General features: G+C 36.7%; 1 protein-coding gene across 1 annotated transcript in view; it reads right to left on the reverse strand.

Annotated features, from left to right (window-relative positions):
• The window catches only part of urb1 (URB1 ribosome biogenesis homolog), a 50,683-nt gene that overhangs the window by 1,251 nt on the left and 32,806 nt on the right, over positions 1-16,626 (reverse strand). The window contains exons 27-38 of the mRNA XM_016260505.1: positions 16,164-16,274; positions 16,011-16,074; positions 15,752-15,920; positions 13,901-14,000; positions 13,565-13,725; positions 12,151-12,262; positions 11,901-12,007; positions 11,558-11,701; positions 9,243-9,352; positions 8,942-9,139; positions 7,664-7,905; positions 5,741-6,334 (exon numbers count right to left, since the gene is read on the reverse strand). Coding sequence (XP_016115991.1) covers positions 5,741-6,334; positions 7,664-7,905; positions 8,942-9,139; positions 9,243-9,352; positions 11,558-11,701; positions 11,901-12,007; positions 12,151-12,262; positions 13,565-13,725; positions 13,901-14,000; positions 15,752-15,920; positions 16,011-16,074; positions 16,164-16,274 — 2,112 coding nt within the window. The remainder of the gene's footprint in view (positions 1-5,740; positions 6,335-7,663; positions 7,906-8,941; positions 9,140-9,242; positions 9,353-11,557; positions 11,702-11,900; positions 12,008-12,150; positions 12,263-13,564; positions 13,726-13,900; positions 14,001-15,751; positions 15,921-16,010; positions 16,075-16,163; positions 16,275-16,626) is intronic.

The following is a 16,626-nucleotide window of genomic DNA, read 5'->3' on the forward strand; positions in this document are numbered from 1 at the left end:
ACCGTTGAAAACCATTTGAAATTTGTGTCAGCACGTCATAAATAGAACCCGACGGGGATTTGATTCCGCCGCGCCGCTCACGTCCGTAAACACGGTGTAACATTGGTTTTGCTTTGTTTCACAGAACTAATCGTTGCCTGGGTTGCTACGCATGTGTGGGGCGGAGCTATCAGAATAGAGGCAAGACCCTTTTGGGGTAGGGGCGTGTTTGTTTTGGTGATTTCAAATATCAACATTGGCTACCAGAAATCACTTACCCCGCCTTTAATGTCTGGAACAGCAAAGGGTGAGTAAATGACAATTTTCCCTTTTTGAGTGAACTATTCCTTCAAGTATGGACTTGGACACAGAATGCATGAATAGAAATAGTCTTACCCTGCAGGATATGCCACCAAACCAGTGTTGGGGTCACAGGTTAAAGCACTGCTGCTGGAGGCAGTGATGCCCAGGACCTTCTCCAAGACGACCTGCAATCATAATGCAACTTCATACAGCTAATCAATCTTGTGCACGTGGACATTTCACATGCATGCTGATAAACGCAACGCAATCAACAAACACAATCAAACAGGAAGACTCGTTCAGTTCTGCGTTCTCTGGCCTGCTCCGCTCTAACCTTACAGTCAACACAACAGGGCTGAGGCTCAGAACGTTAACGTTACCCGGTTGTGAATGTCTCTTCTGTTGCTCTGTCGCGTCTTTCTCCTCATGTTCGCTGCTACTGAAATGCTGCTGTTGTTGACTTTCTTTGCTCGAGAGGTCAAACAACTCGCGTTTAGATTCGCTCCGAAGACCAAAGCCCCATCCGCCATAGTGTAACACTTTTTTAAACGGTTCAATAAATAAGCCAGACTCTATTAGTTCGCATTTAAAAGTGTTAAACGCTGTCCATTCGTATGACACGCGAATGCCCGACTAGTTTATACTCCGAGCGACTTTCAAACACTGATTGAGGATCATAAGTTTTAACTGAGGAAGCACGAAGGAATGAGTTGTAATGTTCGGCTGAAAACGAAACTTCGACATGTACACAGCTGTAAGCAATGAAGTCCGTGTAATGTGATCTGATACTGGCGGTTTCAAACATACACCGTCTCCTGTGATTGGATGAATCGCGCACCGGAGGCGGGATCATCCGTGTATCTCACTCACTATTGGTCAATTTAATATGACATCTTTATAGGTTTGCACAGACGTCTTACTTTTTTGTGTTTGTTCTGTTATTAAAGATTAATTTAAAAATAAAAAAATAAAAACTTTCCCTTTACTAGAAGTTGTGATCATTCAATTAATTTTAAACACATAATCATTAAGCATAAACATAATAAAAGCAAGAATCGTTTACAGTTTTCCTAAATTACATAATTACAGAAAAGGTTTCAAACATTAGGATAGACAACGCATTGCGTGAAATGGCTATTTACATAAACGATTAAATATTGCATGATTGATGTTATTACGTAAACACGGGGCACAAATAATTTACGAAAAACTATTGTTTATGTTTGGATGCTATATTTTCATTCACTGATTTTTTTATGGAGTCAAAGCTCAAAGCTATTCAATTCAAGTTGTCACGTTTATTTGTATAGCGCTTTTCCTATGGAAACCCGTTTCCGCCATAAAAAATTAAATAGGTAATTGCGACTTTTTATCTCACAATTCTGACTTTTTCCCTCAGAATTGTGAGATATAAACTCGCAATTCTGAGAACATGTATTTTTCCCCCTCAAAATTGGACTTTAACTCGCAATTGCGAGTTTATATCTCACAATTCTGACTTTATAACTCGAAATTGTGTTTATATCACGCAATCCTGAGAAAAAAAAAGTCAGAATTCGGACTTTTTTTTTTTTTACAGAATTGTGAGATATAAACAAAATAAAAAGTCGCAATTTCCTTTTTTTTTTTTTTTTATTCAGTGGCGATAGGTAATTGCGACTTTTTATCTCACAATTCTGACTTTTTCCCTCAGAATTGTGAGATATAAACTCGCAATTCTGAGAACATGTATTTTTCCCCCTCAAAATTGGACTTTAACTCGCAATTGCGAGTTTATATCTCACAATTCTGACTTTATAACTCGAAATTGTGTTTATATCACGCAATCCTGAGAAAAAAAAAGTCAGAATTCGGACTTTTTTTTTTTTTACAGAATTGTGAGATATAAACAAAATAAAAAGTCGCAATTACCTTTTTTTTTTTTTTTTTTTTCAGGGGGGGAAAGGGGTTTCCATCTTTTGGCTCAGATTCACACTGAATCACAGAATCCAAAGACAATGAAAAATTCCACAAAGTCATCAGAATATGTGTGGGATTACGAGTACTACTACGATTACATAGATCCGGTCTCCGTGAATGCCACTACACTGAAGTACAACAGATGTGAGCTACTTTGACATCCTCTTTTTGATCACAGTTCAGATAATCTCATGTCTAACTGTATTTTTTTTGTATTGTTATTTTAGATTCAATTGTCATAATATTCTGGATCATTCTAGCTGCATTTATTGGGTTTTTCTTCTTGATTTTGTCACTTATATCACACTCAAGGCAACTTCCGAGGGAAAATGTTTTTTTTTTTCTTTCTCCATGTCATGGTATAAACAATATTTTATTATTATTACACAATGTTTATTTTAAATGCATGTTATTTTTTCCATTATTTTTCTAAAAATGAAAAAAAGACAATACAGCGCTTTTTACATAACCAACTATACTTGTTTAACGTATAGAGATCATAATACTCAGCTAATTTATTAAAAAGGCTTCTAGATAGTCATTGGGACATTAATGATTAAGAAAAGAACAAATATTTATGCAGTGGATATTAATTTTCATTTGTTTATGTAGGGGCCCTCATGTCAAAAAATCTGGGTTGCCATTGATGAAAAGCTTCGGAGCGCCTCAGAAAAGATACAAAGAAGCAACTTCAAGAAGAAACTAAATCCATGATGATCTATTTAATATTTCATTTCAAGTGACAACTGACTGCTGAGCATCTGCCATTAAACCACAACATCATGATGAATGTGTCTGTTTATTTTTATGAAATTTAATGATGAAAAATTAGGTGTACATACAATTTCTGAAATTAAAACGCATTTCATACAACATTCACTGAATATCAATAATGAGAACATATTCTAGATTTTGGAATGGTTTTCATCTGATATTCTCAAAGGGGACGTGTCAGTATCAGTGAAGAACTACTAAAAATGTGCTATAGATGTGCTTTTTTTTTTTTTTTTTTTAAACGACTATAAAACTACAAAAAGATCCACTCAACTTTTATTTATTCCTATTTTGTATTGCATGTCATGATTCAACCGCAGACAGAATGTCTTCACACATGCACAGGACGTGAGGTTTGGGTTTTCTGATGCCTGTCCTGTAGCACAGATGTCTGGCATGGGTCAGCAGGAGGTCAGGTGACCGCGCTCCACTCCAGAGCTCATAGATGTACAGCGAGAGCAATTTCAGTCCGCTTTCTGTCAACAAAACAAACATCACCACATCAGTGGAAAAAGACAAAAAATGCAGGATATAGAGCTTATCACACTTTTTCAACGTTCTACTATAGAGACTATAGTAGTACTATATGAGATTTGAAAAAAAGAAGGAGTATAGGCCCGTTCACACCAAGCACGATAACTATAAAGATAACGATAAAGATATAGTTCTAAAAATCTTTCTCAATATTAAAGAATAGCAGAGTCCACACCATAAATATAACTATAATGATAAAGGCACAGAGAAACGATATCATTGGAATCACTTTCAGAACGATTTTTTCCAGCTGATGAACGATACAAACATTGACAGCCAATCAGAATCCATCTTGCTATAGCTCGAGAATTTAAAGCGGCAGACGCGTGTGCGCTTAGAATAAACAGACAATATCGTTCGTTGGTGTGGACGCTAATATAGTTATCTTTATAGTTATCGTTCTTGGCGTGAACCGGGCTTAAAGGGATAGTTCACCCAAAAATGAAAATGTGATGTTTATCTGCTTACCCCCAGGGCATCCAAGATGTAGGTGACTTTGTTTCTTCAGTAGAACACAAACGAAGATTTTTAAGTCAAACCGTTGCAGTCTGTCAGTCTTATAATGGAAGTGAATGGGAATCACGGCTTTGAGAGTTAAAAAAAACATACTCAAACAAAAACAAATTAAACCCTGCGGCTCGTGACGATACATTAATGTGTGAAGACATGAAACGATCGGTCTGTGCAAGAAACTGAACAGGATTTGTCGTTTTTTACCTCTGATTCACCGCAATTTCCGAACTGTCCTGAGCGCGTTCACTTCTTCTTCTTCTTGCTTTACAGCGTGCAAGTATAAGTGCATTACCGCCACCTATCTCTCAAATGGACCATTGACACTCTATCTACAATCTCAATTAGGAGTGTCAATGGTACGTTTGAGAGATAGGTGGCGGTAACGCACTTAAGTCTGCAATCCGCCGTAAAGCAACAAGACGACGACGACGACGCGTCGGCTGAAGAAGACAACGCGCTCAGAACAGTTCAGACATTGCACTGCATCAGAGGTAAAAAAACGACATAAATACTGTTCAGTTTCTTGCACAGACCGATCGTTTCATGTCTTCACACATTAATGTATCGTCACGAGCCGCAGGGTTTAATTTGGTTTTGTTTGTGTATGTTTTTTTGACTCAAAGCCATGATTCCCATTCACTTCCATTATAAGACTGACAGACTGCAACGGTTTGACTTAAAAATCTTCATTTGTGTTCTACTGAAGAAACAAAGTCACCTACATCTTGGATGCCCCGGGGGTAAGCAGATAAACATCAAATTTTAATTTTTGGGTGAACTATCCCTTTATCTAATAGCATTACAGTGAGTGAATTAAACCCAATAAAAACGGCATGTAACGTAACTGAATCAAAAACGACTTCACAATATAAAACTTTTGACTTATTGATTATTAGAACAAATCTACTGTTCAAACATGACTAAATACAATTATAATGTTACACACAATTTCTATTTTATTTTTAAATATTTTTAAACAAATCGGTTATTTGAAACCGTAATACTATTTCACTATGTCTTTACTGTATTTATGATCAAATAAATGCAGCCTTGGTGAGCGTAACACTTCTTTCAAAAGCATTTCAAAAGCTTACTGACCCCAAACTTCTGAAAGGTGGTGTATTTGGATATATTCAAATATATTTGCAAGCAGCTTATATATATATATATATATATATATATATATATATATATATATATATATATATATACACTCTCAGAACAGTTGCTGGGAAGAGTACTCTGAAATAGGAAACCTCTTTAAAATATCCAGTCCCATGAAGCACTGTGATGTCGTGAAATAGAGTTGAACAGTCTTAAACTGAGTGCATATATATATATATATATATATATATATATATATATATATATATATATATATATATGCACTCAGTTTAAGACTGTTCAACTCTATTTCACGACATCACAGTGCTTCATGGGACTGGATATTTTAAAGAGGTTTCCTATTTCAGAGTACTCTTCCCAGCAACTGTTCTGATTGCTGGGTGGCTTTTCAGGATTATGGGTAGTGTAGTTCATCACAAGGACATGCACGTTTTTGTTTGCTTTTTATTAAATACAATCACACTCTTGGCTCACTTAATTAGAAATCAAAATGCTAAAAATCGATTTCTCTACAGAGGAAATGAACGGGAGTGCTCTCTGACTGTAACCTTACCTCTCTTGGCACCATCGTCTGCATTTGTAAGCAAGCAGGTTCTTATCACCGTCTGGTGAATGCCATTCAGAGAAGTGCTGTGTGCCTCCAGCAAACAGAGCATGATTCTAGAGAACAGCTGCAGGGTGTCCACTGCTGAGCCATGCTCTTGAGCTCTGTGGTCACATGTGTGGTGATATAATCTTAGGAGGTCCATTCTTATGCCTTCATCCATCAGAATAGCATCAATGACACTTGTACGTGGCAGTATGATGCTACTGAACCATTTTAAAACGGCTATGGTGCTGCTGTTATCATACGGACTCTCTGTCAATGTCTTGAGGGCCCACTTGAGAATTAAACATGCAGCTGCATCATCTAGATTGCTCGACTCAGGTTTGTCCGTGGTGAAGGGTTCAGGCTTGGAACTAGAAAGCTCTTTCTCTTTGGGTTCCCAGTGTATGAGGATGTTTCTAAGAAGCGGTTTACACTCGTCCAGCGAAGCCTGCTCCAGTTTTTCCCCTTGTCCATCGACAGTTTCTGTCTGTTTTTCCATTCGAAATTGAGCGTGCTTCGCTGAGTGGCATTTTCCTTGCCCTTTCTCTCTTCCAGAGCCTGGATAAACATAAGAAATGTTTAGTTAGGAACAAGAATGTGTCAAAACACGTGATCTGAGTGTCTAACATTCATCTAGTTTCCACAAGCCCAAGGACTGGCCATATACACTACTGTTCAAAAGTTCGGGGTTGGAAAGATTTGTTTAATGTTTTTGAAAGGAGTCACTTTTACTCACACCAAGGCTGCATTTTTCTTTTTCTTTTTCTTTTTTGATAAAAACTACAGAAACAAAACTATATATTGTGAAACATTATTACAAGTTAAAAATAACACCTGCTTATGTATATATATTTTAATGTTTTATTTATTTTGTAATTGCAAATCTGAATTCCCAGCAGGCATTACTCCATTCTTCAGTGTCACATTATGCTTTCTGATGAACAGAAAGTTCAAAATAACAGCATTTTTTAAAGAAATCTCATGCAACAATATAAATGTCTTTACTGTCACTTTTATCCAGTGCATACGGATGACTTAAACAAATAAAAAGAAACAGGAATGCTAAAATAACAAAAAATATTTTCTGGCAGTCAGTTCTTTAATAAAAATAAATAAATAAATAAATATACACACACGTATGTGTGTGTGTGTGTGAGTGAGTGTGTGTATATATATTAGGGCTGCAAAATGATTAATCGCTTTCAAAATATACATTTGTTTACATACTATGTGTGTGTACTGTGTCTATTTATTATGTATATATAAATACACTCAAATATGTAAATATTTAAAAATAATATTTGTATGTATATTTATACTTATAATTTATATTATATATAAATATTTTAGATCTAAATCGAACACATTTTTCCTTAATACATACATGTATGTGTGTGTATTTATATATACATAATAAATATACACACACATATAGTATGTAAACAAACTTTTATTTTGAATGCGATAAATATATATTAAATAACCAAAAAACGAAAAGGAAAAAAAATGCAAAATGCATGTATAAATCACAGTTATTTAAATCTTTTTTTTTTTTTTTACCATAATTTTAGCATTTATACAACTGCCACAGCAAAATAACACAGGAAAAAGTTGGGGGGGGGGGGGTTAACCTAAAATCAGGTTGACACATTGTTTAAGTTTTGTTTATACTATTGAGCGTTTAAATATTTACAATTGTACCCCATTCACTTAAAATTCATTTTTGAGGTAATCAACATCATGCCACACATGTACAAAACATGGACACTTGAATATTTGTCAGGAAATAAAGTCATATAGATCATACAGTGAATAAATCGTGACAGAATTTATGCCTTTAACCTGTGCTGACGCTGGAGTATCAGTTTGAGTAGTTTAAAATCTCACCCATCAGCTCTTTGACTTTGTGTTTGTTGACGAGAGTCTGCAGAGCAGAGAGCAGTGAGGCGTCGCGGGCCAGTGCTGCCCAGCGCTGCAGGAGCCGGAGGACTTCAGAGCACAATAGCTTCTGTGGGTGCAGTGTCAGCCAGCCGGCCTCCTTGTGAGCATTCAGAGCTGTCCCACAATGCAACAGTACAGAGGAGAGGGTGTGCAGGAATGCCTTCATCTGAAGTGCATTCACACCACTCCTGATCAGGAACAGAAGAAAAGCAAACAGATTAAAAAACAGATTTTTTGCATTTGATGAACAGTGATTGCAAGTGGTTGCTAAATGGCTAGCAACCAGTATGCAAGGTTTTTACATCAAAAACAGTCATACTTCAGCTTGTGATGACCATTTTCCCCTCTCTTGCACTGTTCCTCACTGTGTGTAGCACCTACAGCTCTGCATTTCCTGTCTAACATCCCACATTTCAGCATTGATTGTTTTATGAATCTATCATAATGTAATTTAGGCTTTGCAAAAGATGATGTTGAAGAGGATTTATGACACGAGTTAAGCCAAGAACGATAATGATATTAGCGTCCACACCAGCGAACGATATCGTCTGTTTATTCTCAGCGCACACTCATCTGCCGCTTTAAATTCTTGAGCTCGTTATAGCAGGATGGATTCTGATTGGGTGTCAATGTTGGAAAAAATCACTCTGAAAGTGATTCCAACTTTATTGTTATAGCTGTGGTGTGAACGATTTTTGAACTATATCTTTATCTTTATAGTTACTGTCCTTGGTGTGAATGGGCCTTTCGTAATTAATTAAATCAAATGTAACATTAAAATAAACAAAAGGGGCTGCACAATGAATCAAAACAAACTTGAACTGACAATCTTCATATTAAAATCAAACTAAACACTCACTAAAAAAGACTGGGGAAAAAAGGGTAGGTATCTATTTATTTGAATCATAGAACCGTGAACATGAACGTGTCGCTAAATTACTGAAATATTAACTTAAAATGTCAGGTACTTCAAGTAAATATTTTACATCTAACCCGTTCTATGGTTCAAAAAGAAAGTGGAAAATGGTTGTGAAAAACTAATATATGGCTGTTTTTGGCACAGACAACCCTATAAACCTATTATAATATTATATGTTGACCTCATGGAAATAAATAAGAGTGGTCAAATTCTGCATTTTTTAAATTAAGTTTAATCTACCGCTAATCCCATCTTTTTCTATAATGAGCCTGTAATGGCAGATGTTTGATCTTTTATGGTCTTACCCCAGGTGTCTGATGATGGCGAGCAGCGTGCACAGGAACTCATTGATGATTGGCAGAGGAAGACATTTGCCTGAAGTCTGTGGCCGCTCTGATGTAGTGCTGTTTGCTTCTGGTTTACTTTCTTTATTTCCCAAATTAGTGAACCACAGAGCATGAAGCAACTCAATTACTGAACTCAACAGCTTGCTGTCAAAAAACCTACAGGAAACAAACACAATCAGTTGCCGCAGGGGCCCAATGAAGCATGCACACTTAAGGCACACGCCAATGCTTAAATTAAGGTAAGGCGTCCACCCCTCACCTCTTGTCTATTAGCTGTAATATCCATGTTAAGACTCCATGTTCTTTGGTGAGGTTGTAAGCTGCTTTATTAACACGAGCGGTCTGCCGCAGAACATTCACAATCTGAATCTGGAACAGCAGAGCAGAAAATTCTGTCAAATCAACAGTTTTCTGTGGATTTCAAGCCATATTAACCCATAATATGTTATTATATGTGACAATTAGGAAACGTGCACCTTACTTTCTTTAGGGAATCTTTTAAAGAATTTGGAATTTTAGGTTTTTAATCTATGTCTGGGAAAAAAGTTGAGGATATTAAACATGTTAAAATTTGTACAATTTGTAGAGCTCACTGTATTCTGCAAGTTCTCAAAATTCTCAGGTGCAACATATTTAGGTTATACTTTCCAGGACTCCATTTTAATTTCACTTTTAACACATTTTTACAAGTTCTTCCTCAATAAAATGAATTTGAAGATATTGAAAAAAGAATAATAATAATTGAATTCTGCCATAATCAAGAAAAAATATGTATGTAAATCATCAAAATTCTCAGCTGCCTATTTAGACTAGTAAAGGTTACACTTTTAAGAACTCCCATTTTAAAATTTCTCTTTATTATTTATTTACGTGTATATAGGCATGCTAATAAGCAACTAGTTAATAGTGAGAACTGGTCCCTATACTGAAGTGTTACCAATTACTTTTTACATTTTTAGATCTCATTGTATTCTGCAAGTAATCATTCATCATTCAAAATTAATCATTTGAGAATAAAGTATAACAATAATAATAATTTGAATGGTTTGATGTGACATGAGCTAACTGATCTTTAGATTTAATCACCATTGGTAGCAAGATTTATGGTAATGCTTTTTTACTCAGTTGGTCAGAACAAATGTGGCAGACTTGTTACTTGTTCAGATGGCAATATCCGGTGAAAATTCTTATTTGGGTCATATTCCAAGACGTAGGCTAGAATCTGTGATTGCGAAGTACAGTAAATATCCACACCGGTGTGGTGACTGACTGCCACACACACATACTCCTCAAAACATTAGATTCATCCACGCTGGCGCACAACCCATGCAAGCTAGATAATTCCGCACCCAGCTTTTCCAGGTTTTCAAACAGAGATGGCGACAAAGAGGCAAAACTTACGGACTGCAGCTTTAAAGGTGCCATAGAATGCATTGATACAATATTTTAAATTCCTTTGGTAAGGGCAAAAAATCTCCAGAAACAGTTTTACAAGTCCATTTACAACCCCTAGGATTTGACCCTAGAATGAAATGGTCTGTTTTTACCTTATTTGGAAGGGTCAGGAATAATAATGTTGAGCTCTGCTCTGATTGGCTGTTTCGCACTGCGGCTCAATGTTGAGCTCTGCTCTGATTGGCTGTTTCACAGTGGTCTCTCATAGTTGAGGTATACCTATGATGAAAATTACAGGCCTCTCTCATCTTTTTAAGTGGGAGAACTTGCACAATTGGTGGCTGACTAAATACTTTTTTGCCCCACTGTATATCGTTGGGTAATTATACTGTATATAAAATGCAGAAATCAGGGAGCCGCTATTAATATGCGGGGCATTGAAACTGTTGGAATGCACGATCGCGTTTTACTTTCACTTTCAAGATTTGCGATCGCACGTGATCTGTGTAAACTACAGCGGCAGTACTTACCACACATTTTACAAGATCAGATGCTTGTCAGAGGTGCTCAGGATCTGTAAATCATTCGCCATCATCCTCAGTCATCTCTCCTTACTCTGTTTATGTGGTAAGTGAAATCTTATGTACTGTAATGTAACAGGCTACCGCTAACAAGCAGCTAACCATGTCCCTTTAGTGGCTCGCGGTATTTTATTAGAACGCGCGTTATTTGTTTTCCGTGCCTTCTGAATACAGACACCAACCCATCCCTGCACATCACATCCCCTGCACAGCCTGGAACATAACATTTATTTCCATGATCTGCCATTTTCGCTATTATCCTCGCTTGTGTCTTCACAATACCTGCAGAACTTCTGATGATTTGGCTGTGCAGGTCCGGCTGGCCTCGAACATGGGCGGGTATGCAAATGCTGGGGGCGTAACTATTAGTGATCCCGACTGTAACATCACAGTCGGTGTTATGTTCTGATTCGTCTATTTTTCAGTGGTCTTTTGAATGCACCAGATTTACATAAGGAGTGTTTGAGGATCACGGTATGTAATTTCCACGTACAGAACTGTTATTATTCAACTATGCCAAGGTAAATACAGTTTTCCATTCTATGGCACCTTTAAACAAAAACAGAGACAGATTTTGGGTCAAATGTTCCAAGTGCACCTGAGAGGCCTGGTCACAGAGCGGTGTGCTCGCGAAACCCAGCAGGGTCTGATAGATGCCTTGCTTCTCACAGATCTCATAGCAGTGCTTGTCCCGAACCCCTTCCTCCAACACGCTCAACACCCACTCGCGCTCCAGTTTGCGCTGGACAGAGAAACAAAACGTATCGTTTTTGAGACTTTAGCAAGCAAAACATCAGTTGGTTGCAGACACTTCTTAGTAGTTACATCATAGTACATTTTTGAATATATACTGTATACTCTATTATTACCCTATAATTTACTATGCAACCAAAAGTGTCTAATAGTATCACAGTCATCTTTTATATCTGAGGTTTCATTACCTCCAGATCAAAACTGTAGAAGAGTTTGAAGAAGTCAGGAACTCTCTTGAGGTCCAGAAACTGAGTTCCCAAAAGAAATTTGTTTACCACCATGTACATGTGTTCCTCTGCAGTGGGGGAAAAAAAAGTTGAACTCTTGGTTTTGGCAACCTTAAAACATCAATCTTGTCTTAACTTAACTTATTAACATCAATATTACTTCTATATTAAAATGTCAAGTTAGTTGGTATGGCTCTATGAACTCACTCACCAGGTCTCAAGATTTGCTGAGCAACTTTGGTTATGTAGGCCACGTGCACATTTGGCATCCGTAGATTTTGCTTTGGGATCCCGTTCTTCACAGTGTCAAGCAAGTACAGTACCTGGATGTTATATATAAACATACATTACATTATATTGTACTGCATTATTTTATACTGTCATATTTCTCATGTTAAGAAGTCTTTTATCACAAAGCCTGCATTTATTTGATCAAAAATACAGTAAATAATATTGTAATAATGTGATACAGTAATATTGTGAATTTAAAATAACCGTTTTCTACTTAAATATATGGTAAAATGTAACTTATTCCTGTGACGCAAACCTGAATTTTCAGCATCTTTTTCTCCAGTCTTCAGTGTCATATGATCCTTCAGAAACCATTCTAATTAGGGATGTAACGATTAACCGCGAGACGGTTGAAAATCAATTAAAATGTGACGATTCAAATCGGTTGAGATGCTAAACAAATCGCGATTCATTTAGGGGTAGGAGTTTATATGAATGTATGTCTGAGGCGAACTTACTGTCTTTAGAAAAGTTTAGATGGTATTTTTTCTTCTCATCTTGCCTCTGTATAATGCATATTAAAGTTCATAAGTGCAGCGCTGCTTTGTTTACAGCGGAAACCAGGAAACGCTTTAAGCGCCACCTGCTGGTAGAGAGTGCATCTGCGTCTCGTTCAGCTCGTCTGCTGTTTCGGTTTCATGGTTATATTTAAATTTTGTCATTTAGCAGGCGCTTTTGTCCAAAGCGACTTACAAATGAGGACAATAGAAGCAGTCAAAACTAACAAAAGAGCAATGATATACAAGTGCTATATTAGTATATTATTATAGTGTTATATTTCAATTTCACAAAGAAATGTGCAGCATTTTGTCCAAGCAATAATAAAAGGACACATTTAATTTATAATTTGTCTTAAATCTCATTTTGTTAAAATAAATAAATAACCGTGAATCAAATCGAATCGTGACATCCAAATCGTGACTCGAATCGTGAGTTGAGTGAATCGTTACATCCCTAATTCTAATATGCTGATTTTGGATCTTATTATTATCAATGTTTTTCAGGATTCTCTGATAAACAGCTAATTTAAAAGAACTGCATTTATTTGAAATAGAAATCTTTGTATCTCTAACTTTTGATCAATTTAATGCATACTCATTAAATAAAAGCATTAATTATTTTTTTTATGGTAGTGTATTTATACTGTATTAAAACCATTTGACATAAATGTTTACTAATAATTTCTATTATTTATTACAACACTGAATAGCAAAGTTTCAAATTGCATAAAATATGGGGGGGGGAACAAAAGAAAGCTTTTAGAATCTAACAATCTTCAAATAAATCTAACTAAAAGAGTCATTTCACAATGGTAGACAGTGAGAGTTCTCTACCTGTCTCTTCTCTCTGAACCGAGCGCCCTCGAGGTGTTGATGAAAGGATCCCAGTACTTGGTACGCTGCGGCCCTCACTTTAGGGTCATAGCTGCTCAGGGACGCCACTGTGACGCCCAAAGCATGACTGGAAACAAACTTCTGACAGTCTACCGCACACTCTGAATAGAGAGAGACAGATGACAGCAGAAGTTAACAAAAGTAAATATAACGTGTGACCTTCAAGAAGCAGGCTCGCAAGCAAAGGAGGAAGTAAATGTAAAGGTTTAAACTCAAATCAAGTCCAATGCACAAAGCAAAAAAGAAAAGCATTATGGGCATGTCTCGTCAGGTTACCTGGCCGAAGGATGAAGCTGAACAAAGGCAGGAGGAAGCAGGGGTCATACAGAGATGACAAATGCTTGCCTTGCTGTGTGTAGAACACGTTTCTACTCTCCTGTAGAAAGAGAGATAGAAGCTGTTCATGCAGCGTGTAAAAGTGTACAATTCATTTTATTTTTTCCCATTTTTACATTAAGGAACAACACAAAATGAAAATCAATTATTCTCCCTCATATCATTCTAAACCTGTATGATTTCTTTTTTATAGGAAAAAAGGACATTTTGTATGTGTTTATTCCACAAAAGCATGTTAGCAGTGTAGCAACTTTTGGTTTGTTCTTCATACAAAGCTATTTGTGTATGGATTATTTTTATGGTACTTCATTACACTTTTTGAACATTCTTCGAAATTTCTGCTTTTGTGATCTAAATTAGGAAAAAAAACATACAGCAATGGAATGTGGGCGAGTCGCTTCTGTAAACTTTTTTTTTTTAATTAAACGCTGCTATTCCACCATACTTTAATGTTTATTTTTACTTAAAGGTGGGGTAAGTGATTTCTGGTAGCCAATGTTGACATTTGAAATCACCAAAACAAACACGCCCCTACCCCAAAAGGGTCACGCCCCTATTTTGATAGCTCCGCCCCACACATGCGTACGCAACCCAGGCAACGATTAGTTCTGTGAAACAAAGCAAAACCAATGTTACACTGTGTCTACACCGGACGCGAGTGGCGCGGCGCGACAAAATACTATAGAACTCATTATAATCAGTGATGCTGTCTACACCATAGATATATATATATACATATCTATGGTCTACACTGGATGCGGCACGACACGACAAATACCCGATACAAATCTATTTATGACGTATTGACACAAATTTCAAATGATTTTCAACGGTTGCTTTGTCGCATCCTGTGTACACGCCCCTTCCTGCTGATTGGCTACAAGTTTGTTTTGCTAGTCGGCCCGAATCAATTTTTCTAAAGAAAAATCGCTTACCCCACCTTTAATGATCTTGTTTCTTAAAATACTGTATGTTAAAGAAACAGTTCACCCAAAAGTAAAAAAAATTTAAAAATGCGTAAAATTAATTGCAACAGATTTGGAGAAATGTAGCATTACATCACTTGCTCACCAGTGGATCCTCTGCAGTGAATGGGTGCCGTCAGAATGAGAGCCCAAACAGCTGATAAAAACATCTCAATAATCCACAAGTAATCCACACCATTCCAGTTCATCAATTAATGTCTTGTAAAGTGAAAATCTGCATTTTTAAAAATAAATCTATCATTAAGGCGTTTTAACTTTAAACCATTGCTGCTGGCCAAAATAATAATCAATAATAACGCTTCCTCCAGTGGAAAAAGTCCATCTCCTGTCATCTCACATTAAAATCCACCCACATGCTTGTTTAGAGCTGTTTTGGACTGTTTTCCACTTGTAAACAGTGTTTGATCTGTGAAGATTTCCTTCCTGAATCAGACAAGACTATTTTTTTCACTGGAGGAAGCAATACTTTGGCTAGAGCACTCCTATTTTAGATGGCCTTAATGAGAGATTTGTTTATTGCAAACATACTTTTCGCTTCAAAAAATGTTAAGTGACAGACTGACGTTGTGTGGATTACTTGTGGATTATTGTGATAATATTTCTCAGCTATTTGGACTCTCATTCTGACGGCACCCATTCACTGCAGAGGATCCATTAGTGAGCTAAATTTCTCCAATTCTGTTCGGATGAACAAACAAACATCTACATCTTGGATGGCCTGGGGGCGAGTAAACAGTCCTTTAAAGCCATATATTAGAATACTATGAAATACTGAATGTTATTTAGTCTAACAGCCTGTTACTACCTGAGGGATGATGTATCGCTGCTGTGGGAAGTGTGTGACGGTGTTCAGCATCCTGTCTGCAGTGAGCAGTGACAGCAGCTGCTCTGAGCTGGGCTTCTGCCACAGTGAATGTCCCAGGCTCTTCCGGGCTTTATGGTGCTCTACCGCGGCAGGGCCCCAGAGCACATACCTGACAACAAATAGACACAAATAATGTTTGCACTAAACAACCATTTCCTGTTAGTGGAAATCATGCGAGGTGAAATATGTTAAAACATACTGAAACTCTGTAAGACTAATGTTGTTCTTCTCATATCCCTGGAGCAGGAGTAAAATCTTCTGATCTGTGAAAATCAAAAGATTTTACTAAATCACATAACTGACTTCATCTAAAATCCAAATCAAATGAACCATGTCTAATGGACACGTCTACCTGTTGTGCTCAGCGAAGCTCCATATGCACCAAGAAGCACGAGGAAGTGATTAATGTTACAAACTTCAGGACATTTCTTCACCAGCATAAGCAGGAGAGACACCAATGACTCTGGGGAGGGGGAAAAAAATGTAGATTTAAAACAAATATCATTCAGAGGGGGTTATTTGAATACATAATCCCAAGTGTAGTAATAGGTAATAGGGATGCAACATTCAAACAGCAAAGATATGAAAATGAGAGCTTGTTGATGGAAAAATATATACATATATATATACATACACATATACATACACATATATATACATACATATATACATACATACATATATACACACACACACACACACACACACACACACACATACATACATGCATACATACATATTATCACATGATCCTTAAGAAATCATTCTAATATGCTGATTTATTATTATAATTATCAATGTTGGCAACAGTTGTG

Source organism: Sinocyclocheilus grahami, unplaced genomic scaffold (assembly GCF_001515645.1).
Source record: "Sinocyclocheilus grahami isolate Dianchi unplaced genomic scaffold, SAMN03320097.WGS_v1.1 scaffold2097.1, whole genome shotgun sequence".
Taxonomy (NCBI): Eukaryota; Metazoa; Chordata; class Actinopteri; order Cypriniformes; family Cyprinidae; genus Sinocyclocheilus; species Sinocyclocheilus grahami.